The sequence below is a fragment of the Heterodontus francisci genome, chromosome 17 (assembly GCF_036365525.1).
Source record: "Heterodontus francisci isolate sHetFra1 chromosome 17, sHetFra1.hap1, whole genome shotgun sequence".
In the NCBI taxonomy this organism is placed as follows: domain Eukaryota; kingdom Metazoa; phylum Chordata; class Chondrichthyes; order Heterodontiformes; family Heterodontidae; genus Heterodontus; species Heterodontus francisci.
In genome coordinates this window covers 60,621,552-60,649,546 of record NC_090387.1, presented here as the reverse complement: position 1 = coordinate 60,649,546, position 27,995 = coordinate 60,621,552, and the positions used below count along the sequence as shown (strand labels likewise).

The following is a 27,995-nucleotide window of genomic DNA, read 5'->3' as shown; positions in this document are numbered from 1 at the left end:
CACAAGTCAATACTCTTACTAACAATTTCCTAGTTTCCAATGGATTTTCAGATGCTGCTTGAATCATTTTAACCTTAGGCTTCCACATCAGATGGTTTAAAATTGATGCCAGTATTTAACTTTTATTTCATGAAGCTGGCTGAGGACTTCAACCTTCTATGTTACCATCATCAATCCTTTTGAATGTCTGAATTCTAGATTCAGCTAAAATGACTGTTCACCCTCATTGGATGTGCAATTTCAGACATGCATATATACACAGCCTGTGTGCTGGGTCACAATGCTTGGATCAAAAGGCAATGCTTTCAAGCGTTTGTCGTTGAATGGGTTGAAGAAAAGTTCTCCATGTGAATCCTTACCACCTTCTCCTCAATGGGACGTGGGAAAAGGAATTTGTATGCGAAGACTTGACGGCAGGCTTTCCGAAAATTTTCCGACAGGAATGCATATATTATGGGATTGATGCAAGAGTTCCCATATGCCATACAGTGAGAGATGATTCTGAATGCAAATGATGCATCGGTTAGGGGAAAATTTCCAAATTCAACCCACATGGTTATGACATGGTGGGGCAACCAGGACAGAAGAAACACAGCAACAACCAGCATGATAGTCTGGGCAGTCTGTGGAGAGAGTAAAGGGGGAAAATAATTTATATTCATAATTACCATCAATGAAGTACAAATACGGAAATCACTATTACATTATTCGATTGCACTTATGCATAAGGCTTTATCTCATTTCCATGTAGATAACCTCAATTGTTTGAATTGTGCACAATATATTTGGACAACTGAGATTTACTTGGACCCCATTTCTAAAAGCTTTTACGAAAAGTTTTGACTTTCTCAAAGTCATAGAGATACAGCACTGAAACAGGCTCTTCGGCCCACCGAGTCTGTGCTGACCATCAACCACCCATTTATACTAATCCTACATTAATCCCATATTCCCTACCACATCCCCACCTTCCCTCAATTCTCCTACCACCTACCTATACTAGCGGCAATTTACAATGGCCAATTTACCTATCAACCTGCAAGTCTTTGGCTGTGGGAGGAAACTGGAGCATTTGGTGGAAACCCACGTGGTCACAGGGAGAACTTGCAAACTCCACACAGGTAGTACCCAGAATCGAACCTGGGTCGCTGGAGCTGTGAGGCTGCAGTACTAGCCACTGCGCCACCCTAAGTGTTTTCACTGTAGACAACAAAATGCTTTAAACCTTATATGCTCATCAAAATGATATTGTTAATGGAGGGTATTAAATATTTTTGCCATTTTAATCACCTACTATCAGCAACAAGCACTCCCGGGTCAAGTACAGCAGTTAAGAATAAAACTCCTTACTCAGTGTAACAAATATGCATCTTCTCCAACTTTAGAAGAACAATCTCATAGCCTTTATGAGTACAGTGTAGAAAACCTTATTAGGGGAAATTTAGCCACATTCTCATTGGGTTGAGACAGCCCAAACGTATCTCACAGAGAATCCTTACAGCCATCTTTTCAGGAAGGAGCTGAACCTACATTTCAGAAGAAAAAGACCAGCGTGCTAACTCTCTGTAGCTCCCAGTCTCTCATAAAGTGCTCAAATTCATGTGTCCAGTTAGAGATTTTCTGGTGATCTGGGGTGTGACTCTGCAATCCCGTGCTACCACCAGGTAAGCTGCACTTGAAGGAAGTATGAGTTGTAGTCCTGATTCTCCAAACCATGCTTCCTGTGAGCACAGCATCAGCCCTGCGGAGTCAGTGCTATGTAACTAGCTCACCAAGGTACCAAGGCAACTTAAAAATTGAAAAGTAAGTTTTGACAGTGTCTAATAAGTGTTTTTACCATCTTGATTCTTAAAGATGTATGACCAAACTACTTTTAATGGCTCCAGCAGGATATTAATGGTCATACAATTAAATATCTAAAACAAAATGGATGAATCCATTCGCTGCAAAACCGAACACTGGACTCTCAACAAGCTGAAAAACCGAGTTTGAGAGAGTTATTTCCAGACAGGTCTTGGCTGGTTTGATTGTTGGAAGATTCTGACCCTGATCTGTTCAATCAAGACTCCTTCCAAGTTAACAAAGGCAGTCATAACTGTCCCACCATCCAAAAGCATGGTACATGTCAGAGACTAACCCGAATAAAACATAAAATCTGAATAAAATTTGAAACCTGTGATGTCTAATGCCAACAGCTTTGACACCTGTGCTTTTTCTGCTAACCAGAAGGGTAGAAATTCTCATTGGCAATGTTAACATAAAATCCCTCAATGTTTTTGTAATACATTGTGTGCTATCTTTAGGAGTAAATGCAAACCTAAACGTAGATTAAAGTTATCCTCAGGCAGTTTATGCTGGCAGGGGGCCTGAAATTCTCCCCCAGTTGAGTTCTAAAATGGCATTGGGGTCCTATTGACATCATAAGACTCCAATTTAAATAGCTAAATTAGCTGTGCACCTCTTTAGGCAGCCACCCATTCCGAGAACACTGGCAAAATGGTGATGGCTGGAATGGAGTGGTAAGTTGCTCTCTGTGATCTTCAATGCACTACTACCTTCCGAGCAGGAAACCTCAAAATCTTTTCCCAAAGATTTCACACATGACGGTGTCATATTTTTATTGTCCCAGCAATTAGAGAGAATTATTAGAATGGATCTCACCCAAATAAATTGGAATGAAAGATTGGTTGGCAAAACTGTAACTGAACAATGGGCTGCCTTTAAAGAGGCGATACTTCAAGTACAGTCAAGGTATGGTCTCATGAGGGGGAAAGGTCGGGCAAACAGATTCAGAGCTCCCTGGATGACTAAGAAATAGACAGTAAGATGAAGCAGATAAAGGTTGCATATGACAGATGTCAGGTGGTTAATGCAATTGAGAACCAGGCTGAATATAGAAGGCTCAGAGGGGAAGTGAAAAAGCAAATGAGAGAAGCGAAGAGACAGTATGAGCTGAGTAACATAAAAGGGAACCTAAAAGTCTTCTATAGGCATATTGTTACGACCTCCATAGAGACTGTTAAATTTAAAACAACAGCTATGAGCTCCCCTGACCAATTAAAGAATCACACAAGATATCACATTTTAAGACTTTTACAATAATAACTAAACTAAAAATCAACATTAACTGAAAAGTACTTAGTATGTAGCTTATAAACTAAATTATAGAGAAAGGTATTTTCCATTAAGTTAACACACTTGAAAATCCCACACCAGATTTATGGTTTACACAATGTTCTCATCAAATCGGTATCTTTGCAGTTAAAAATCCCAAACTCCTTCCAGCTGCAATTGGTTGGATCTCCCAGTGTCCTTCTCAAAAGCAATCTCCTCTATGCTCACTTTTCATTAGCACATTCGACTGGTCTTCTGTTGATAAGGCACTCTCTGGTGACCCCATTGGTCTTTTTTCCTCTGCAAACCTCAACTTTTGAATCAGGTCCAAGGTCGGACCTGGGTCGGGGGGGGGGGGGGTGGTGGGGTGCGGCCCTCATGATCGGGTACCCTGTGCCTGATACCCTGTGCCTGTGCCAACCATCCCAACACTCAACACGCCCCCCGTTCCCCTGATCAACCACCCTTGCCTTGCCAGGGGTGATCGGTTGGGAACCGACGAGGCAACAAAAACTTACCTTGGTAGGCTGGTTGCAGTCCCAGCAGTGGCCACCGATCCCAGTGGCACTGCTGGGACTAAGAGCTGCCGGCCCGCTGATTGGCCAGCAGTTCTATTAGGCGGGTCTTCCCGCCTCAAGCGAGTGAAAGTCATGCCTCAGAACAATTAAAGGCCAGGGACCTGCAAAATACGGGTCGGATGCCCAGGCCAGGTGGAAGTGGGTTCGCCACCGACTGAAAAGTCGGTGGACAGCTGCCGTGCGCCAAGGGTAAAATCCCGACCCAAGTCTTAGCAGCCTTTTGTTGTATCAGTGATCTGAGAGCAGCTGTTTCTCTCTCTCTCTCTCTCTTTAGGCTGCCGCTGGCTGCTTGCTGGTCTTCCATTTTTCCTCACAGCCTGTCTCACCTAGGAAAGCCTGCTGTATTTATTCAGATGAAAAGTCAATAGTTGTTTTGCCTTTTATAATTCTCAGAGTCCATAAGTCTGACCACAACAAAACCACCTGGGCCTTCCTTTGTTTCCAGGTGTTAACAATTGCAACTCGAATTTGCATTTTAGAGGCTCTGGCTCCCAGTTTACAATCTATTGAAACCTATTGTCCTTTAGGTGTTACAACCTTTCAAAAGTGTCTTTGATCTGGATTCCTGGTTCTCATGGTAACCAAGACCCCTGGCTCATATCTGGGCAGACTTGGTGTGAGGTCTCATGTCTCCTCCAAATCCGTTTCACACTACATTAATGGTCACAGTTTTTATAACATTATCATACTACAAAGTCCATTGTTCATAACTACATAAATAGCAAAAGGGTGGTAAAAGGAGGAGTGGGGCCGATTAGGAAACTAAAAAGGGATTTATGCATGGAGTCAGGGGACATGACTGACATACTAAATGAGTACTTTATATCTGTATTTACTAAGGAAAAAGATGCTGCCCAAGTCGTGGTGAAACAGGAGTTAGTTGAGACACTTGATGGGCTAAAGATTGATAAAGAGGAGGTATTAGAGAGGCTGGCTGTACATAAAGTTGATAAGTCACCAGGACCGGATGAGATGCATCAAGAAAACTGAGAGAAGCAAGGGTGGAAATTGCAGAGGCGCTGGCCATAATCTTCCAAACCCCCTTAGATAAAGAGGTGGTGCCAATGGACTGGAGAAATGCAAATGTTACACTTTTGTTCAAAAAGATGTAAAGAAAAGCCCAGCAGCTACAGCCAATCAGTTTAGCTTTTAGTAACGATAATTCGGGACAAAATTAACAGTCATTTGGACAAATGTGGATTAATTAAGGACAGTCAGCATGGATTTGTTAAGTGCAAATCATGTTTAACTAACTTGCTTGAGTTTTTTTGGTGAGATAACAGAGTGTTGATGAGGGTAATGCTGTTGAAGTGGTGTACATGCAGTTTCAAAAGGCATTTGATAAAGTGCCATATAACAGGCTTGTCAGCAGACCTAGAGGAGGCAGGAAGAGTGCACTGTTAATTCAGTCCCACTTCTTCACAGGTCACAACATATTATTAAAAATTTTCCCACTTACTAACACAGGCAATTATATACTATTTTTCCCAGAATAGAACACACTAACCAGGTTTCTTTACCGAGCAACAAAATTATCATTTCGTTATAAAACAAGTCTTAACTAGTAATGAAGTAAAACATAAACACATAGATTAAAATTTTTAAAGTCCCAACATTAAATTTTAAAGTCCCCTTTTTTACCTTAGCATCTCACACTCACACTCACACACACACACACACACACACATATCTGTATACCAGTGACCCGGAAAAATACAAAGGGATTTTTGGATCAGAACTCTGTTACAGACCAAAAATCAACTGGGCAGATCACTTGCCCACCCCTGAAGAAAACAGCAGATGAGACATGCTGCATGAAAACCGGCACACAGTCCAACCTCCGAGCACATACAGACAGGCCACCGAGATCCCCCTAGAACAGTGCTCTTTGGCGGCGCCGAGAAGCAACTACAGCAGGCGCTCCTCAGAGACAGGAGATGAGATGAATCGACACGGTGGACTTCACAGGGTCTTTTATAGAACTGCTGGAAAGTGAGATGGGTTGTAGTCTTTTCTCCTTCCCAGACACTTCAGCAGACTTGACTTTATCTCCTTCCAGAAGGTAAAACACACACACACTGAATAGCAACCAAAAGGCTTGTCAGCTTTCTGCCCTTCCAGGTGTTCTGCTGTTACTGGGCTTGTCTGATCAAAGGAATGCTTGTCACTTCTCTGCCCCGTTACCAGGGTTTCTGTTTCAAGCCTAACCCGAGCCATGCAACAACCAGCAACATTGTTGCCAATCCGGCTCCCTCAGTGTCCTCTTGATGGCTCTCTTTTTTTTAAAAAACTGGTCCAACATTGATTTAGCTTAACTATAAATTCCTTTTTAAAAATTTTTTAACAAAAACGGAATCACTTCCATAACAATAGCGATAAAGTTCAAAGGGGCATAGACTGATGGAATGGGTGGACAAGTGGCAGATGAAATTTAATGCAGAAAAATGTGAAGTGATTCATTTTGATAATAAAAAACAAGGAGAGGCAATTAAAGTTAAAGGGTACAGTTCTAAAGGGGGTGCAGGAGCAGAGGGTCATAGGAACATACGACTTAGGACCAGGAGTAGGCCATTCAGCCCTTCGAGTCTGCTCCACCAGATAAGAAATAAAAACAAGAAATGCTGGAACCACTCAGCAGGTCTGGCAGCATCTGTGAAAAGAGAAGCAGAGTTAATGTTTCGGGTCAGTGACCCTTCTTCAGAACTGACAAATATTAGAAAAGTCACAGGTTATAAGCAAGTGTGTTGGGGGTGGGGCAAGAGATAACAAAGGAGAAGGTGTAGATTGGACAAGGCCACATAGCTGACCAAAAGGTCATGGAGCAAAGGCAAACAATATGTTAATGGTGTGTTGAAAGACAAAGCATTAGTACAGATTAGGTGTTAACAGACTGAATATTGAACAGCAGCAAGTGCAAACCTGAAAAAAACCAGTGGGTAAGCAAACTGGCACAGTGGCGCAGTGCTTAGCACCGCAGCCTCACAGCTCCAGCGACCTGGGTTCAATTCTGGGTACTGCCTGTGTGGAGTTTGCAAGTTCTCCCTGTGTCTGCGTGGGTTTTCGCCAGGTACTCCGGTTTGCTCCCACCACCAAAAGACTTGCAGGTTGATAGGTAAATTGGCCATTATAAATTGCCCCTAGTATAGGTAGGTGGTAGGAGAATATAGGGACAGGTGGGGATGTGGTAGGAATGTAGGATTAGTATAAATGGGTGGTTGATGGTCGGCACAGACTCGGTGGGCTGAAGGGCCTGTTTCAGTGCTGTATCTCTAAATAAATAAATAAAAAACAAACTAAGATGAAATGAAATAAATGCAAAAAAAAAAGATTGTAAAAAAGAAAAAATAACTAAAAATGAAAGTAAAATGGGGTGCTGTCATGCTCTGAAATTATTGAACTCAATGTTCAGTCCGGCAGGCTGTAGTGTGCCTAATCGGTAGATGAGATGCTGTTCCTCGAGCTTGCGTTGATGTTCACTGGAACACTGCAGCAATCCCAGGACAGAGATGTGAGCATGAGAGCAGGGGGGAGTGTTGAAATGGCAAGCAACCGGAAGCTCAGGGTCCTGCTTGCGGACTGAGCGGAGGTGTTCCGCAAAGTGGTCACCCAGTCTGCGCTTGGTCTCCCCAATGTAGACGAGACCACATTGTGAGCAGCGAATACAGTATACTACATTGAAAGAAGTACAAGTAAATCGCTGCTTCACCTGAAAGGAGTGTTTGGGGCCTGGGGTAGTGAGGAGAGAGGAGGTAAATGGGCAGGTAAGATCATGGCGGATCTGAGGGTATGTGTGCAAAAATCATTGAAGGTTGTCGGGCAGGTTGAGAAAGTGGTGAATAAAGCATGCGTGATACTGGGATTTATAAATAGGGGCATAGAGTACAAGAAAAAGGAAGTTATGATAAACTTGTATAAAACCCTGGTTCAGCTTCAGCTGGGGTATTGTGTCCAGTTCTGGCAGCACATTTTAGGAAATATATTAAGGCGTTAGAGAGGGTGCAAAAAAGATTCAGAAGAATCTTTCCAGGGATGAGAAACTTCAGTTATGTGGATAAGTTGGAGAAGCTGGGCCTGTTCTCTTTGTGGAGAAGAGAAGATTATCAGGAGATTTGATAAAGCTGCTCAAAATCATGAGGGGTGTGGACAGAGTGGACAGGCAGAAACTGTTCCCATTGGCCAAAGGATCCAGAACCAGAGGACACTGATTTAAGGTGATTGGCAAAAGAACCATAAACGACATGAGGAAAAGCTTTTTCATGCAGTGAGTGGCTAGGATCTGGAATGCTCTGCCTGAAAGTGTCATGGAGGCAAATTCAATCAAGACTTTCAAAAGAGACTTGGACAATTATCTGAAGAGAAAAAATTTGCAGAGCTATGGGGAAAAGGCTGGGGAGTGGGAATATGTGAGTTGCTCTTGCAGTGAGCCAGCAGGGACAAAACAGGCCAAATGGCCTCCTTCAGTGGTGTAGACATTCTATGATTCCATGATTCTATGATAACCACCAGCTGGTGGGTACAATGATGAGACTTTCAAATAAATTCTACTGTCTACAGTCAAAATGTTGCAGAATATAATTAGATATTTATTTTTAGCTATAAATTATACTTTAACAATACACTAATATGACATTTCAAAATTGTAATTGAAGTGCAGCCTTTTAATCTGTTTCCATGCAAACATTACTTCCTATAGAAGTTCTCTTGCCTCCTAATTTAAAAATCGAATTAGTTCTCTGCACATTCTGTACAATTTCTTAAATCACTTCACACCAATTAGCCAAAAAGAACTTTCATTTCCAAACGTTAGCTAGAGCTCCTAGTGCTGTCAAAGATGCAAGCACCTGACAATGTGCTCTATCACCTACACCACCCGTTGCAAGTACCAGTCCAGGTATTTCCGTCGTGAATTTGAGGAGGAAGCACTGAGTACAAGTGAGGAGGAGCTTGTGGTAGTGGAGGAGGAGGAGTTGACACCAAGATGGGCTTGTGTCCAATGATCCATGCACAAGTTGGCCCCCTTAAGTTATTGCAGGCACGCGACCATGCAAAAAAATTTAGAGTGCACCCACGCATGTGTCCTTCCTTAGTTGCAAAGCACAGGGCTTGCATATAAAAGAAAGTTCCTATTTAAGCATGATCATTGTGTGGAGTAATTTGGGGCTATCCATCTATACAGTCATGTAGATAGAGAACAATGCAGTCCACAGAGAGGCATGTGACAACTCTGTAGGCATCAGCAGTTGAGCCTTAAGTGCCAGAAATACTAAGTAGATTGGGGCTGTCTCTTGGCTTTCAAATTTCACTAGCTTTCTAAATGGTAGATGGATAGAGCCATGATGTAGGGCTTCACTCTCCTCATTGTCAATCAGAGATCTATTCTCACATAGAACATTGGATATGCTGAGATAGTGCTCAACAGCAGGACAAGGCCAAAGTGGGCATGTATCAGGCTTTGCCTCTCAAAGGCATTGCTACATCTGGTTCATCACATTTTGTCTGAAATGGCAGAAGGTGTGCCAGAAAGTGGGCACAGGAAACCAGTCAGTCAGCACAGCACCAAACATGGAATCCATTCTGGGGCTATCACATGATCCAATATGAGGAGGTACAGAGTCATCTCAATCTCAAGTGGCTCCCAGAGACACCATCAACTGGTGAAGCAGCTGTAAAGAGCACAAGGATAAGTTCCAGAAGATGTATCCCATATACTGTCACTAAGGGAAAACCCTGGGGTAAAAAAGTCATAATAAACATTCACTGGTTTCTTTCAGGAAAATAAATGATTGTGCTTTATTTTACCTTTGTTCTGAGAGATTCTATCTGCCAGTGCAGAATAAGATGACAGCAAATCCAAGGTTGGGCTTCCATGATAGTTGAGGTACAGCTGAGGACAATGCTAGGAATGTGCTATAGGGCCACTTCATAATGCATGTGTATAAAGTAGTGTTTGCTAAAGGAGTACCTTAGGAACAGGTTAACTATCAGCATCGGTGAGAATACTCCAGCCTGCCTTTAGGAGAGAAGCAGGAAGGAAGGCAGAAAAACTGATATAAACTGTGACATAAACATGTGATAAAAGAGTTTAATGTGTAGCAACAGATCTGGTGGCTTTTGCATACATAGGGCCTTCCATATATTGTGTGGTATCGTATAGATTAGAGTGCATCTTGGTAAGATTTTCCGCAGGCAGTGGTAACACTCCTGTAGATGTAAATTGGGAATATAGAAAAAGGTGGAATCTGATTTTATTTAGTAATGAATTCTTATTTTTGCAGGTATTGAATGAAAGAAAAGAGCTGCATGGTACAAACATGGAGAAAAGGTTTCACTACTCAAAAAGTAAATTAAAAAGCATCAGAAATTAGGTTTCTTTTTGTGATGAGGAGATGTAGGGTGTAAGTACAGTAATACATCACTGTACAATTCCACAGTAGGGAGCTCCCAACAGTCATGGCCAACAGGGCTGATAACATCATTGTCAGCATCCATACTTATGCCTCATTTATGCTGACTGTGGCACAGCTCAGAACTCTGCATTCAGCACTGTGCACTCTCAGCAGACAACCTCTATCGCTCTCTTTTGCTTCACTTTTTAACGCACATGGGCATTATTCATGATAATTTGAGATTCACTGTACACAGCATGTGTAGCAAATGTTACATTGACAAAACTAATGTAACATGAGGGTCCGCTTTGAAGCAGGGAGACGTGATGAAAGGATTTCTAAGATCAGTTATTTTCGTGTTGCTGTCAAGTATCATTTGACTCAGTTCATATACTTTTTAACAGTACCCAGCCCAAATTTTCTGATCTTTTCTTTTATAGGGCTATAAGGATTCTGTAGCTGAGACAACCAGGGATACAGTAGGATCGTGCAACCCGAGCAATTGCACAGGGTCCTGAGCCAGATCTGGAATGAGTGATAGGTATCTAGGATCATTGTCTAGTTCATTCACAGTTCCTCATATAATGATGCAGGCCATGCCCATAGGGAACAAGATCTGGACAACATCCAGGCATGGCTGTTAAGTGGCAAGTAACATTTGCACTGCATAACTGCCAGGCAATGACTATCTCCAACAAGAGAGTGTCTAATCACCTTTTTTTTTATTCGTTCATGGGATGTGGGTGTCGCTGGCTAGGCAAGCATTTATTACCCATCCATAATTGCCCTTGAACTGACTGGCTTGCTAGGCCATTTCAGAGGGCAGTTAAGAGTCAACCACATTGCTGTGGGTCTGGAGTCACATGTAGGCCAGACCAGATAAGGATGGTAGATTTCCTTTCCTAAAGGACATTAGTGAACCAGATGGGTTTTTACAACAATCGACAATGGTTTCATAATAATATAAAAGCAAAATACTGCGGATGCTGGAAATATGAAATAAAAACAAGAAATGCTGGAACCACTCAGCAGGTCTGGCAGCATCTGTGAAAAGAGAAGCAGAGTTGACGTTTTGGGTCAGTGACCCTTCTTCAAAACAATGGTTTCATGGTCACCATTAGACTAGCTTTTAATTCCAGATTTTTTTTTTATTAATTGAATTCAAATTTCACCATCTGCCATGGCGGGATTCGAACCCTTGTTCCCAGAGTGGGATTTGAACCCTTGTTCTACTTGACATTTAATGGTACTACCATTGCCACATCTCCATCTTCAACATCCCATGGGTTGGCATTGACCAGAAACTCAACTGGACTAACCAGATAAGTGCCGTGGCTACTAGAGTAGATCAGAGCCTGGTTATTCTGTGGCAAGTGGCTCGCCTCCTGACACCCCAAAGCCTCTCCACCACCCGCAAGACACAAATTAGGAGTGTGATGGAATGCTGTCTACCCACACAGACTTTCATTTTCTTTTGCTGTGCGCAGGTGATTTGTTTAAGTATATGGGTCCTTTAAAATTTTTTTTGCCACCAGGCAGTTGTGTTAACTTAAAAGGGCCGACTGGTGCGCAGCCTGTGAGTGAACTTCCAGGAAGCTGCACAAGTGCGCATCTTAGAGGGAACATTGCTCTGCACTTGCCTAGATGAGTACAGCTCCAATAATATTCAAGAAGCTCAGCACTATCCAATACAAAGCAACCTGCCCAATTAGCAGCCCATTCACCACCTAAATCTTCACTCTCTCCACCACCATAACTGCAGTGTGGACTATCCCTAGGATGCCAAGGCTTCTTCAACAGCACCTCCCAAACCTGTGACCTCATCCAACTAGGACAAGGGCAGGAACTGCATGGGAACACCACCACCTGCAAGCTCCCCTCCAAATCACACACTATCCTACCTTGGAAATATAAAACCCTTATTGTTGTTCGGTCAAAATCCTACCAAACAGCATTGTGGGAGTATCTTTACCACAAAGACTGCAGTGGTTCAAGAAGGTGGCTTGTCATCGCCTTCTCAAGGACAGTTAAGGATGAGTAATAAATGCTGGCCTTGCCAGTGATGCCCACGTCTTAAGAATGAATTTTCTAAAAATGTAGGTGCCCCAAATTGAGGCTTTGCACGGGAACCGTTCAAGGTAAATGCCACCCCTCGAGAGGATAGGCAGGTGATTTGCTCTCAAGACTCTGTCAATGCCTCTGAACAGTTTGGAGTTGGAGGATGAATCTTTTTCCGACTGGCCTTCAATTCCGTCACCCTGCAGCAGCACAGTTGAAACAGGATATTCAGTGGAATAGGTAAAGCAGCCCATGTCCCTATCCTTCCTGGCATAGTGGTTTACTCTTTCAATACTTTCTTTTTTTATATAATTCTCAATTTCTGTATTACAAATGACATTTTAAATACACCTACTTTACCTTCATTATGATTATAAAATCTAACTGGTTCTGATTAGTTTGTTCAGTGTCATAAGTTTTTGAAAGGCTAAAAATGTAAAGGTTGGTTAACAGGATTTTATGCATCGGCTTTGAGGAACAGAATTAATATATGTCATGGAATACAGTAATAAGGCCAAATTGGTCATTAAAATAGCAGCATTTGTTCCTTGCTGACCTCCTAGTGTTTCAATGAACTGTCTCATAGGAGGCTTGGTCCTTGGTTAAAATCAAGAGTGGTAGAATCAACAGAGGCTGAACCAGACTGTTTGCAAACTTGGTGTCATATTTGACTCTGAGATGAGCTTCCGACCACATATCTGCGCCATCACTAAGGCCACCTATTTCCAACTCTGTAATATCGCCTGACTTCCCCCACCTGCCTCAACTTATCCACTGCTGAAACCCTCATCCATGCCTTTGTTACCTCTTGAACTGACTATTCCAATGCATTCCTGGTCAGCCTGCCACATTCTACCCTCCGTAAACTTGAGATTGTCCAAAACTTGGCTGCCTGTGTCCTTACTCAAAGTCTCATTTACCCATCACCCCTGTGATTGCTGACCTACATTGGCTCCTGGTCAAATTCTAATCCTTGTTTTCAAATCCCTCCATAGCTTCATCTCTCCCTATCTCTGTAACCTCCTGTAGCCCTACAACCCTCTGAGATATCTGCGCTCATCTAATTCTGGCCTTCAGCTGCCATGGCCCCAAGCTCTGGAATTCCCTCTCTAAACCTCTCTTACTTTCTACCTCTCTTTCCGCCTTTAAAAATCTCCTTAAAACTTACCTCTTTCAACAAGCTTTTGGTCATCTGCCCTAGTATCGCCTTATGTGGCTTGGTGTCAAATTTTGCTTTATAACACTCCTATGAAGTGCCTTGGGATGTCTTATTATATTAAAAGGGCAACATAAATACAAGTTGTTGTTGCTTTAGATGCTGGGACTGAAGTAATGGGGTAATTTGACTGTTCCATGGCCCCATTGAGGCCCTGTCTCCCCTCCATGCTCTCTTTGGGCACGACTCTTCATTGCAAGTGGGATCAGTGGATTTTCCTTAATTACTTTGAAATCAGACATGGCTAATAGTGTACTTCCACAGTTCTAACTGTGCTCAGATAGTTGTTCCAAATGTATGAGTATCCTCAGGGACATTTATTTTTGCTGTTTAAACCAAGGTGCTGGAATAATCATGTTAACTGTCAGTGTTTGATTGTTACAGTTAGCGTGCTAACATTTGATGACCAAAATTGGCACAGACTAGGTCCATTTCCCCTTAGTCCTCATCCTAGCCTAGTCACAGCCGAGGACTCTCTCCCATCTTTGCTGTTCCTAAGACTGACACCATGAATTCTGGTCATTTGCACAGCATACAGCTGTAACAACTGCTATTAATGTAAGCAAGGTTGTGTGCTTGGACTATTAATAGACAGACCAAGTTAGCAACAGGAATCAGCATGGAGGGGGTTTCGGGGAGAGAAAACAGTGGGGGAGAAAATGGAAGGATGGCCATGTTTAGGAGAGGGATGTGGGCAGAAACGTGGCACTTTGGGTTGGGGAGAAGAGTGCCAGCATTAACTGGGAGGGAAGGTGAAGAAGAATATTAGCTTGATGTGGATCGGATGGCAACGTGGGGAGGGGGAAGAGTGCCTGTTGAAATGAGGGGAGAAGGGTAAAACAGTGCTACTGGGAGGATTGGAGATTGGAGAGAGTCATTATGAAAGACTGGGTGGATGACTGAGTTACAGCATCTCCATAAACTGGTCTGGGGGAATAGTTTAAGAGGACATCTGAAAGGGGTGGAAGTTGGATGTGGCAGAGTGATAATTGGGGTAACTTTTGTGAAAATGATGATCTGGCTGGTCTGTTGAAAATCTATATGTCAGTTTGTTTTCCTTTTTGTTAAGATTAACCTTCTAATAATTTAAACTGCAAAAGTACTTCATATTAATCAGAATCAATCATTTTTAATGTCAAAGTTCAACATTTTCTGGGACAGAATGTCCCCAAACCACCTTGGAAACACACTGCCCATCTCCCCTTCCTGCTGTTCTTTTTGCATTTCTAAGTTCATGTGAAGCAACGATGAGCAAATCTACAGTTTATGTTACAACACCTGCATTACAACTTGAATCAAAGACAGAAAATGCTGAAACCAATCAGCAGGGCAGGCATCTGTGGAGAAAGATACAGAGTTAACGTTTCCACCATCACAACCACATCTTTCAGATCCACACGAGAAACAGTGTCATGTCTGTTCTCTCCACAGATGCTGAGCGATCTGCTGAGCAGTTTCAGCATTTTCTGTTTTGGTTTCAGATCTGAAAAGGATCTGCCTTTTTTTTTGTTAATATTAGTTTTCACTTTTCATTGGATAAGTGTTCCATGTTGGCATGTATGCTGGTGTCAAAGGGAAAGTGTAAACAGGGTAAAATATGCTCTGATTGATTGTGCGGCACGGCTAGAATTTGAATAGAAATCCTTCCAAAGATGTCAGGACAAATTAGCCATGTTGAACATGCACTGTGAGATGTTAAATTGCCTGAAAGTATCTTGTTTGCTGTCTTGGGAAAATGGGTAATATCATACCCACTTCTTAAATGAAACAAAATCAAGCTGTTTACTTAGCTGTAGAGTGGAGGAAAGGCATTCATGACAGGGATACTACCAGGTTTTATATATATACATAAAATGAAAAGAAGGTTCCATTGACTGATAAACCTCAATAAAAAGACTTTGGAATTAATAAATATTTATACTAAATTCTTTGGGATGAATAATGTCCCAACTTTTACATAGACCTCCGATGATATTACTGAAATGATAGCTATAAAAGCCTGCGTGTGCCTGACCTCAGATTTCAATATAGCACGTCTGTTCAGTCTCACATCCACTCTCTCACAGTGGGCTCTTTCAGATCAGAGAATGCAACATTCACAGGTACATCATTTACTAAGCTTGTGACTATGTCCACACCAGTTTTAGACCATCAAAACTTATCTACAATTATCCTTTTCTTAAATTATTTTCTTTTCGGAGTCCATCCCTTAACACCATGCATTGTTGACCAACTGAGGAGACGAGCGGCACCAGCTAATGATGCGGAACTGAATAATACAGGAATAACATTCCTTTATTCTGGTTGAAAACAATTACATTCAGCAGCATCAAATAGCTCACTGCCAGCTCACAAACTCTGACCTATCGTCTGACTTCTGGATCTAACCAGTCACTTAACTGAGAAATGTGAAGTGATTCATTTTGGCAGGAAGAACATGGAGAGACAATGTAAAATAAAGAGTACAATTCTAAAGGGGGTGCAGGAGCAGAGGGACCTGGATGTATATGTGCATAAGTCATTGAAGGTAACAGGACAGGTTGAGAGAGCAGTTAATAAAGCATACGGTATCCTGGGCTTTATTAATAGCGGCATAGAGTACAAGAGCAAGGAGGTTATGTTGAACTTGTATAAGACACTAGTTCGGCCTCACATGGAGTATTGCATCCAGGTTTGGGCACTACACTTCATGAAACATGTGAGGGCATTGGAGAGAGTGCAGAAAAGATTCACTAGAATGGTTCCAGGGATGAGGAACTACATTTATGAAGATAGATTGGAGAAGGTGGGACTGTTGTCCTTGGAAAAAAGAAGGCTGAGGAGATTTGATAGAGGTATTCAAAATCGTGAGGGGTCTGGACATAGTAGATAGGGAGAAACTGTTCCCACTCATGAAAGGATCGAGAACAAGAGGGCACAGATTTAAAGTAATTGGTAGAAGAAGCAAAAGCGACACTATGAAAAACGTTTTCATGTACTGAGTGGTTAAAGACTGGAATGGGCTGCCTGGGAGTGTGGTGGAGGCAGGTTCAATTGAAGCCTTTGAAAGGTAATTAGACAGTTATATGAAAAGGAAGAATGCGCAGGGTTATGGGGAGAAGGCGGGGGAGTGGCACTAAGTGAATTGCTCATTTGGAGAGCCGTTGCAGACACGATGGGCAAAATGACCTCCTCCTGTGCTGTAACAATTCTGTGATTCTGTAATTCTGTGAATTGAAACATTGAGTCTTAAGGGAACGCCACTAAAGGCTGATACTCAAAATGGTATCTAATTACAGGAATAAAAACAGAAAATGCTGGAAATGCTCAGCAGGTCAGGCAGCATCTGTGGAAAGAGGAACAGAGTTAATAGACTGAATTTTCACATTGGGGCCGGGAAACATGAGTTGGGACTGCTTCTGGGTCCTGATCCCACCTCTAAGGCGGCCCCCTAATTTGCATGAAGACAGGTTCCCTGTCCAATTAAGGGTGGCAGGTGGGGTCTCAAAGCTGGAGGGCCAACCAGAGGTTGTCCAGCTTGAGAGCAACAGCAGGCTGCAGTAAAGGGTAAGCAACTGAGAGGGCAATTCAACACATAGGTGCCATCTCTCCAATCTTTTTAAAAATGTAAATAAAAAAGTAAAAAAACAGATTCAGCATCCAGGCCACCAGTGTGGATGGTAGGGTGGGGGTTGAGTAGGTGAGGGGGAATCCCTCTACAGTGCAGCCATTTGGCAGCACCCACACCCAGGCAGGCATTGAGAGCCTGTAGGCCTACCTGCAGTGCTGGTACCCCCCCCCACCCCCCCCCAGCCTACCACTGAGTGCCTGCCTCCAAGCAGTTAAACTGTCCCCCAGCATCAGGAAACTGAAGGCTGACTGGAAAATCCCATTTGCCCTCCTTTTAGTACCCTGTAACAAAGCTCTTAATGAACCTAATTAGCCACTTATCTTGTGCGGGCGGGTAGACATGCTGGGCCCGAACCAGCCTTGGCAGAAATTGCCAGTGCCGGGAATGGGGTCGGGAAACCACCACGCCAGCCAGCATCGGTATTTTTGGGCTGTCTCTGCCTCCGTTCCGACATCGGCGGGGCCTGAAAATTGTGCCCAAGGTTTCAGATCGATGCTGCCTGACCTGCTGAGTATTCCCAGCATTTTGTTTTTGTTCCAATTTTCCAGAATCCACAGTATTTTGCTTTTATAATTACAGGAAGTCCATAATTGCTTGTGGGATCTGGCGTTTGATTTTTTTTTCTGTGGGGAGGTGCCTACACTTTATCCTAGACCTTTCGGCACAATGGTCTGATTGAGCTAGGAAGGTGTGCAAGAGTTATTCGTGACAGCCTGTAACCTGTAACATCACTATGTGCCATTAGATCACCGAGAAGATTTATTCATTGTGTATCTCCAGAGCAAACAATAGACAGGTATCTTAACTTGCTGCTTGTTTTACATCTATAATTCTTGATATTGTTGGAGTGAAGAAATCAGACTGCAATTCAGACACAAGAACACCTTATTTACAACATTTCTCCATGTTTACTCATTACTTCCCTAACTCCCCAAAGTGGGTTACATAGATCCAGCCTCAGCCTCTGTACTAGCAATTTATTGAATCCTTCGGGATTCCACTTTCCAGACAGGAAATGGGAGAAAAGAGATCCAAATTAGGGGGTCAACCTCCTGTGCCTGAACAGCCTGGGAAACACACCTGACATCATAGGGTTTAGGTGATGTAGAGGCATCCCTGGCTGCCACCTAAACAGGCATTATAACATATGTTAATAACAGGGTTTAATGGCTGTTTTAGGCCCCAAATTGGAAATTTGTTTTCCTGAATGCAACAAATGTCAGGTCTGCTGCAATCAGGATTACCAGGTCTACATGGGCGGCGCAGTGGTTAGCACCGCAGCCTCACAGCTCCAGCGACCCGGGTTCAATTCTGGGTACTGCCTGTGTGAAGTTTGCAAGTTCTGCCTGTGTCTGCGTGGGTTTTCTCCGGGTGCTCCAGTTTCCTCCCACAAGCCAAAAGACTTGCAGGTTGGTAGGTAAATTGGCCATTATAAATTGCCCCTAATATAGATAGGTGGTAGGGAAATATAGAGACAGGTGGGGATGTGGTGGGAATATGGGAAAAGTGTAGGATTAGTATATCTGGGTGGTTGATGGTCGGCACAGACACGGTGGGCCGAAGGGCCTGTTTCAGTGCTGTATCTCTAAACTAAAGTAACTAGTGTTCCCTTTAGGCTGTCAGCAAAGAGGTAAGTGCTTAAGGAAAACTAACCTCAATGTGGAGCTGGGAGGAGCAGGGCACTGCCGAACACCACTAATTTTCCACCCCCCCCAACCCCCACTCCACACCTCCCAATTGTCACACTCCTTCCTACCAGAACTTTCAAACAAGCACCAAGACGTAGCTTGGCTGGTGGTGAGAAGGGCCCTCCCCGTCAGATCCTTCATGCACACCCGAAGTCTCGCCCCCACCGCACAGTGCCCCCGCGTTGGCTGTGGTGGGGAAGAGACGGTCGCCCACCTCCTCCTGGAATGTGCCTTTGCAAAGCAGGTGTGGAAAGAGATGCAGTGGTTTTTGTCAAGGTTCATCCCAAGCAGCTCTGTAACACTGGAGTCTGTGCTTTATGGGCTGTTCCCAGGGACGCACACCGAGACAAACATCAACTGCTGCTGGAGGACTATCAATTCGGTGAAAGACGCCCTTTGGTCTGCCCGAAACTTGCTGGTCTTCCAGCGCAAAGAGTTGTCCACCACCGAATGTTGCAGACTGGCACATTCCAAGGTCCAGGACTACGTGCTGAGGGACGCACTAAAGCTTGGGGCAGCCGCAGCAAAGGCTCAGTGGGGAAAGACCACAGTGTAAGGTTCCCCCACCAAGCTGGACTGAGGGACTGGATCCATGGGAAACCCTCGAACTGTATCGTTAATATTCTCAATTGCTGTAAATGTAAAACTGGAATTGACATGACAATTGTGAAACAGAAGGGTTAGGAAGAAACTCATGACAGTATTGAAGGAAACTGATCTCCCTTGCAATGTTTGTATTTTTTGGGGCTGTTTGGAAACTGTTTGGCAATGTAATTTTTACAGATTTTTATGAATAAAGTATATTTTGGAAATAAATAAAAAAAACTCCTTCCTGAGCACATAAATCAAGGCTGACACACAAGTGCAGTACAGAGGAAGGGCTGCAGTGTTGGTGGTGCTGTCTTTTGGATGGAATGTTAAACTGAGGCCCAGTCTGCTCTCTCAGGTTAATGTAAAAGATCCCATGGCACTATTTTGAAGAGAAGGGGAGTTATCCCTGGTATCCTGTACAATCTTTACCCCTGTACCAACATCATGATAACAGATTAGTTCATCCTTATCACATTACTGTTTGTGGGAGCTTACTGTGCACAAATTGGCTGCTGTGTTTCCTATATTGCAGAAGTGACTACACTTCAAAAGTATTTCATTGGCTGTAAAGTGGTTTTGGTATGTTCTGAGATCATGAACAGCGTTATATAAAGGCAAATTTTTCTTTGTGTGTCAGCTGTGGTTCAGTTGGTAGTGCTCTTGCCTCTGAATCAGAGCATTGGGGGTACAAGTTCCAGTCTAGGCTGACACTCCAGTGCAATATTGAGGGAGTGCTGCATTGTCAGGGGTGCTTTCTTTTGGCTGAGACGTTAAACCAAGGCCCAGTCTGCTCTCCAGGTGGACACAAAAGATCCCATGTCACTATTTCGAAGACGAGCAAAGGAGTTTCCCCAGCATCCTGGCCAATATTTATCCCTCAATCAACATCACAAAAACAGATTATCTGCTCATTATCTCATTGCTGTTTGTGGGAGCTTGCGATGCACAAATTGGCTGCCACGTTTCCTACAATACAACAGTGACAACACTTCAAAAGTTCTTCATCGGCTGTAAATGCTTTAGGATGTCTGGTGGTTGTGAAAGGCACTATATAAATACAAATCATTCTTTAAGTCCCCAGGTGACCAATCTTGCTGCCCCTACCCTTACCACCCCCAACTGGTGAGCTACCCCTGAGGCCATGACTATTGTCCGTCGCTCACCTGTAATATCTTAATCAGGCCAGCAGACCAATTTGCCATGGTCCTGCCGCCAGCCTCATTACGCCTGTGGATTCCACCCAATTTGGGCACAATCCAATTTTCATGCCCTAGAAACTATATCTATGCCGGTCGTTAGCTACTTCAGCACAACAATTCATCTTATCATGGTTCTAATGTGCTGTGTCCAATCCCCAGAAGTTATTTTTGAGCACTAATATGTGGAATGAACAGAGCATTTTGTAATTTATGTGTATGGCAACTTGTACTTTTTAAAAATTTATCTGTTCATGGGATGTGGGCATCACTGTCTAGGCAAGCGTTTATTGCCCATCCCTAATTGCCCTTGAGAAGGTGGTGGTGAGCTGCCTTCTTGAACTGCTGCAGTCCATGTGGGGTAGGTACACCCACAGTGCTGTTAGGAAGGGAGTTCCTGGATTTTGACCCAGCGAGTGAAGAAACGACGATATAGTTCCAAGACAGGATGGTGTGTGGCTTGGAGGGGAACTTGCAGGTGGTGGTGTTCCCATACATCTGCTGCTCTTGTCCTTCTAGGAGGTAAAGGTCGCGGGTTTGGAAGGTGCTGTCGAAGGAACCTTGATGAGTTTCTGCAGTGCCTCTTGTATATGGTACACACTGCTGCCACTGTGCATTGATGGTGGAGTGAGTGAATGTTGAAGGTGGTGGATGGGGTGCCAATCAAGCAGGCTGCTTTGTCCTGGATAGTGTCAAGCTTCTGTACTGTACTGGTGTTAGAGTGATTACAGTATATTTTATTCAGTACTCATTGGTAAAGATTCTCCTGTTTCAGCTGGTTAGTTCAATGATTAAGAATTAGAATGGGAAGGGGCATTTTAAGGAATACAAACCTCCAGTGGCTGGAATCTCGTGTTATCAGATCTGTCCTCATTGCAGTTTCTGTTATGGGAATTAAGCACTGGGTACCACAGTTGTATATTTGGTTTAGGTTCAATTAAACATAATCTCACAGGCCCTGCTATTAAAAGTGTGCTTTCAGAGCAGCAAGTGTTTGTGCAGTTATGATGAATGGTCTCTGATGATAGTTACTAATTAGCAGTCCACTACCTGCTTCTGTGGAACCCTGATTGTTGGCACGAGAAGGCACAAAGGTAAATGGTAAAGCAGTTGTCAGCAGTAAAAAAACAAGGGAAGTGGATTATTTAAAAAAAACTATTGCACTCTTTAAATCCACTTCTGCCTTTTCTATAGCACTTTGCAATACCCAACACCTGTTTTATTCTGGCAAGGTTAGTGATTAGTGTAAATGAAACAGTAATGATGGCAAATGGCATGCATGACATCACCAAGTCATTATCCCTTATTTCTGTATGCCTGCCCATGTTAAGGTGGGCACTTTCTGCCAGAAACCACAGCAGAATATTAGGCAGTATTCATTGGAAAAATCAAGAGTTAGGAGTGAAGAACTTCCTGAATCCTAAATTTGTAGACACACAAAAAAAAACTTGTGCTACAAGAAATTTATGCTGAGATTAATCACTCCAGTTAGTATCATACCAACAAAGTTGCAATTCAGACTGAGTTTAAAGAGATATAATCACCCTTTCAGGTTCAGTACCTAGAACAACCTATTTTCAAAACATGGTTTCAGTGATACAATATTCCACTGGGAAGGTTTGCGCTGCAGACTGTATGCAATGTACTGTCATTAGGTAGTTTTTTTTTTGCAGGGCTATCTTGATTGGGTAGAATTATAGAATTTCTAGCTCTTTCCCCATTGCCCTGCAAATTTTCCCCCAATTCCCTTTTGAAAGTTATTATTTAATCTGTTTTTAATCACCCTTTCAGGTAATGCATTCTAGGTCATACAACTATTAAAAAAGAATTCTTCAAGTTGCCTCTGGTTCTTTTACCAATTATCTTAAACCTGTATCCTCTAGTTACTGAGTTTTATGCTACTAGAAACAGTTTCTCCCTACTTTTTCTATGAAAAACTTTCATGATTTTGTACACCTCTATCAAATCTCCCCTTAACCTTCTCTGCTCTAAGGAAAGTAACCCCAGTTTATTTCGTCTCTCTATGTAACTGAAGTCTTTCATCCAGGGTACCATTATAGTAAACTTCCTCTGCACCTTCTCTTAGGCCTTGACTTCCTTCCTAAAGTGTAGTGCCCAGTTTGACCACAATACTCCAGCTGGGGTCTAACCAGTGTTTTACAAAAGTTTAGCATAACTTCCTTGCTTCACTTCTCTATGCCTCTATATATAAAGCCAAGGATCCCATATATCTGTGTAACAGTCTTCTCAACTTGTCCTGTCACCTTCAAGGATTTGTATACATGCATCCACACATCTCTCTGTTCCTGCACCACCTTTACAATTGTGGCATTTAGATAATATTGCCTCTCAACATTCTTTCTATCAAAATGAATCACTTCACAATTCTCTGGGCTGAATTTTGTGAGCCTGTCGCGGCTCCCGGTGGCAGACCCAGAAGTGGGTGCCATCGCCACATTTGATGTGTGCAGCTGGCTGACCGCGATCACACGGTGGCCAGCCACTAAACATAAAGGAGTCGCGGAGCCCATTCAATTGCATGACGAGGGTGGGCTCCGAGGTGCTGATTATGGCATCAGATGGACTCCAATGCAGGTGCTGGCACCATTTTTAAAGTGCTGCCTGTCCTGCTTGTATTGCTGCCTTTCTGTAAGGCAGTGAAACTGGAGTGCTGCTGGACCCCTTTGATGGTAGTTTGAACTGCTGGACCCCCCTGCAACACCACTGTCATTGCTGTTTCCTGGGACTACTTTTATTGTTGTAAAATGCTCATTTTTTTATGCCTGAATTGGGAGATGCTGCAATCACCCTTGCTCCCTCATTGGGCTGCCAGTGTAGGCGCAGGCCACATTTGTTAAGTGTCTCAGATGTGCCGGAGCACGTGGTGAAGCCGGGGGCTAAGCACGGAATCGAGATTGAAGGAGGTGACAGGCAGAATATAGTGAAGAGAGTCTTTATTGAGCCCGCTTTGTGAGGTGATCTTCAGGGTCACAGGCATTAGGTGTCCAACGAAGCCCATGGGTCGCAGCTCATTCTGTAGAAGTTGGTGACGGTCTCCCTGGAGAGCCTTAGTCTTCACTAACACTGCCGCTCAGACATTTGGAAGTAGCTGTCGAGTACGATCCACACTCTGGCGTGGGAAGGCCCTTCTTGGCGTGGCTGGCTGCTGCCACTCTTCTACTGGTGCTTCATGGCGCGTGCAGATACATCCTGGCCCTCCATCCCTCTGAGTCGCTGCTGCATGGCAATGGAGTCCACAAAGATAGGGTGTACGAGACCTATGCCAGCTGATCAGTAGCCCTCCAGAGCACTGTCCTTGCAGAGACGAAGTTGCCTTGGCATCTTTGACTTTGCCAGTCTCCTCGGGATACGTGCTAAAGCCCCTCAGTGCTCACAGTTGTAGATAGCCCAGCATCCGAGATGTGGCCCGCCGGACCATTGCACCCAAGGTATAGCCAAAAAGGGCAGAGAGACAAATACCACAGGGCAACAATGGCCTCCACCCCACCCACCTCCTTTATCCAATGCTCCCCATGGCTGCCTTCCCGCGATGTCACTGAGGCCTCACCTTGGTGCTGCCACCTTTAAATGAACGGGGATCAGAAGGTGCGTGATCCCTGTGCGCTGTTGTTACGATCAAGTGAGAAAAGTGTCTAGGGGTCCCTCTCAGCCTTTCAACTGATCTTACTGTAACAGATTTTAAACACACCGTGTTTTTAGCTCCCCCTTGGTGAATCCTTGTTTACCGCTTTCCAATTATAAGACAAAGAAACCAACACAAACAGGCTTTCTCAGGTTTAAAGAAGAAAAGTTGAAATTTATTTAATTTAATCTTAAACTCTAATTTGGTTAAGGCCTACAGATACACGACACGCCCACGCTATCATGCATATGCGATACACACATGCAAATAGAGACAGAAAAGAGCAGAAGAAAAATAAAGTGGAAAGGTTTGAGGCAATATCTGAAGAGTTATTGTTACAGTTCTTTGAGCTCACTGTAGAGTCCTTGATTGTTGGTAGATCTTGCTTTTCGTTGGGGCCCAGTATTCTTCTTAAACCTTGTACGCTGTAGGCGACTTTTCTCTCTTGGGGTTCATGTGTCTTCAGTGGATTTAGGAGCTTGTGAGAAAGAGATGGGAGCAGGCGGACAGGAGAGGCTGTGGCAAGCCAGCCAGGGGAGATCTTCTCAGTCAGGGAGCATTCTGCTCTTCCCAAACTGTCTGTACAAATTCAAAAACTTCAGGTTGCCTAGCAGGTTAGTCATGTGACTAGCTGGTTTGACCATGTCTGTATGTGTATTCGGCCATCTTAGCAGTTAACCTGGAATGCGAGCTCCCCCACCTTCAACATCTGGTGATCAAAAGTTCATTGTGGGTTGAATGTGTCAGGGAATGGCTGCTTTGCCCTTCCAAACACTGTCTGTTAATATGCAAATACCTTTTCCAAATACGGCTGATCTGTTTAACAAATCCTTTCTTCACTCCAGTAATACAAACTGGGTGGTTTTATTTTAATTTAAAAAAGTCACAACAAATGAAACTCTCTGCCAAACAGTTACTCCGCCAGTTACAGTTTAAAATCAATGTTCAAAATTAATGTGCCTCATTCTTGACAGCAGTTGACAAAATTTAAAACCCCCCATCAAATCGCAATCACTTCGATGCAAACAAGCTGTTCAGCAATTTAAATGGCAATCCTGCCACATCAGGGCGACAACTCCGCCTCCAACCTATCCTGCCGCTGACAAAATCCAGAAACAATGTCACAATGTAGGGTTTCCAGGCAAACGCGCCCATCCCGATTTTTCAGCCTGCCATGCCTCCACTCCAGCTCCTGCTGGCCGCACAAAGTTCAGGCCCTCAGTGTTAAATTTCATGTCTGAATATGTCTTCCTGAAGTCTGCTACTACCATCCTTACTCTTCACTTCTAACAAATCCGTGCTGGCTTTCATTTATTAACCTGTATTTTCCAAATACCAATTCATTTTTGTCCTGGATTATTGTCTCTAAAGGCTTCTGATGTTAGGTTCACTTGCCTGCTGGGTTTATCCCTCTCCACTTTTTTGAACAGGAGTGTAACATTTACAATTCTCCTATCCTCTGGCACCAGTCCCCGTTCCAAGGAGGATTGGCAGACTGTGGACAGAACCTCTGCAATTTTCATCCTTACTTCTCTCAGAAACACAGAATGCATCCCATCAGCTCAATTGACTTTTCGACTTTGAATGCTGCCAATGTTTTAAGTACTTCCTTCTTACCTATTATTATCCTATCCAATTTCTGTACTTTACTGTGACATATGGCAGCATCCACTTCTATAGTGAAGACAGGTGCAAAGTATTCATTTGATACCTCAGCCGTGCCCTGTGCCTCCACAAGAAGATTTCCTTTTTGGCCCCCAATTGACCCTGCCCTTCCTTTGACAACCATTTTACTATTTATGTTTCTATAAAACAGTATACTATTTATATGTTTATAGAAATTGTATAGTTAAAAAATTATTATTTTCTCGGGCCATGATCACTAAACTTGAATCATTTCATTTGTATCACCTAAGTATGCTCTGTACAACAATGCATTTATATAATTGACTTTGTATAGGGAAAATATTGCAATTAACATTCTTCACTCTAACAACTCTGTTAAATTTGCAAATAAGGTCATTTTAATTTTTTGCATTGATCAGTATTTCACAATTTAAATCTAAAATTTAGAAGTTTTGAATCGTGATCTGAAAGCAATAATCTTTCAGAAAGAAAGGAGAAACTTGCCTTTATATCAGCTCTTTTCAACCACAGGATGGCCCAAAGTACTTTACAGCCAATGAAATACTTTGGAAGTGTAGTCACTGTTGTAGAAAACGTGACAACCAATTTTCCCACTAAAAGCAATGTGATAAGGACTATTTTAGTGATGTTGGTTAAGGGATAATTATTGGCCAGGCCACCAAGGAAAACTCAATTGCTTTTCTTCAAAATAGTGACATGGATCTTTTGCATCCACCTGAGTGGGCAGATGGGACTTCAATTTAACATCTCACATGAAAGATGGCATCTTCGACAGTGTAACACTCTCTCAGTAATGTACTGGAGTGTTGGTCTAGATTGTGGGCTCAAATCTCTGGAGTGGGATTTCAATCCATGAACTATCTGGCTCAGAGGAGAGCCTACTAGCACCAAGCCATGGATAATATTCCAGTTACAGCCCCCATTCCACAGAACCATCAGTGGCCATACCTCCCCCACATTTCCCTCCAATGAAGGACTGAACAGCATATTCCTTCTCCTGGCTTCCCTTTACCCTAACCATAAAGTCAGTGACAACAGCTATAAAACAAATAAAGGCATCTGTGTTGTGCGAGTTAGAGGGGCTGAATGCTAAATATTATTGTAGGCTGACAATGTATTGTTATATGTGCCAGACCCACTATCTCACTGCCTAGTCAAACACACATTTCAGTAAACCCTGCACTCTTATCCTTACATTCAAAACTATCCCCACTCTCAGCAAACAATAGATAATACACCCAGACTGATGGGGCAAGCTGGGAACAGCAAAGATGAATGTGCTACTCTGATTCTTTTACCTACTCAAAATATTACTGGTCAGGGTACCAGCCAAGAGTTGCATGACCTTAACAGGAACATACCTTAAGCTTCTATGATCAATTAAAATGATTACAACTTCCCAAGCTCAATGGAGGTCCTGGTTTCCCAAGCCTTAGTTGCTACTACTACTGGATAACTCAATGTAAAGGAAATGCGGCCTGGAGCACAGAAACACCACAGAACTCGTGGGGTTGGAAGCTGCAGCCTTGCACTCCTCTCTGCTTTCAACCTGTCCTACTTACACCCTGGAAAGGAGAGTAGGAACATCAAATAGTTGCAGTAAGATTATTAAACTGGAAAGGATCCACTGCACTACTAACGATTCCACTTGGTTTGTCACTGTCATGCAGACTCCCACCTGCCAAGAATGAGGCATATTAATTTTGTCATATGAACACTGATTTTAAACTGTTGCTGGAGCGAGGAAATGACTGGTTAAACAGATCAGCCGTGGTTGGAAAAATATTTACATACTAACAGACAGTGCTTGTGGAGACAAAGGACCATTCCCTGGCATTCAACCCACAATGGACTTTGATCACCAGACTATGAAAGTGAGGAAGCTCATATTCCAGGATGACTGCTAAGATGGCCGAATCCACAAACAGACGTGACTAACCTACTGGGCAACCTGGGTTTTTTTTGAATTGTACAGACAGATTGAGAGAGAAAGATTGTTTGCTCCTGGACTCAGAAGACCTCTTCTGTCTGCTCCCATCTCTTTCTCACAAGCCTCTGGACCTACTGAGGACACATGAACCTAAGGTTTAAGAAGAATACTGGGCCCCAATATAAAGTAAGACCTAACTACAATTAAGGACTCTACAGCGAGCTCGAAGAACAGTAAACAAAACCATCTTCAGATATTGCCTCAAACTTTTCCATTTTATTTCTTCTGCTCTTTTCTGTCTCTATCTGCATGCGTGTATCGTGTATGCATGCTAGCGT

At 43.2% G+C, this 27,995-nt stretch overlaps 1 protein-coding gene across 1 annotated transcript in view; it reads right to left on the bottom strand.

Moving 5' to 3' along the window:
- Positions 1-305: 305 nt before the first annotated feature.
- The window catches only part of galr1b (galanin receptor 1b), a 41,379-nt gene continuing 13,689 nt past the window's right edge, over positions 306-27,995 (bottom strand). Inside the window, exon 3 of the mRNA XM_068049918.1 lies at positions 306-623. Coding sequence (XP_067906019.1) covers positions 306-623 — 318 coding nt within the window. The remainder of the gene's footprint in view (positions 624-27,995) is intronic.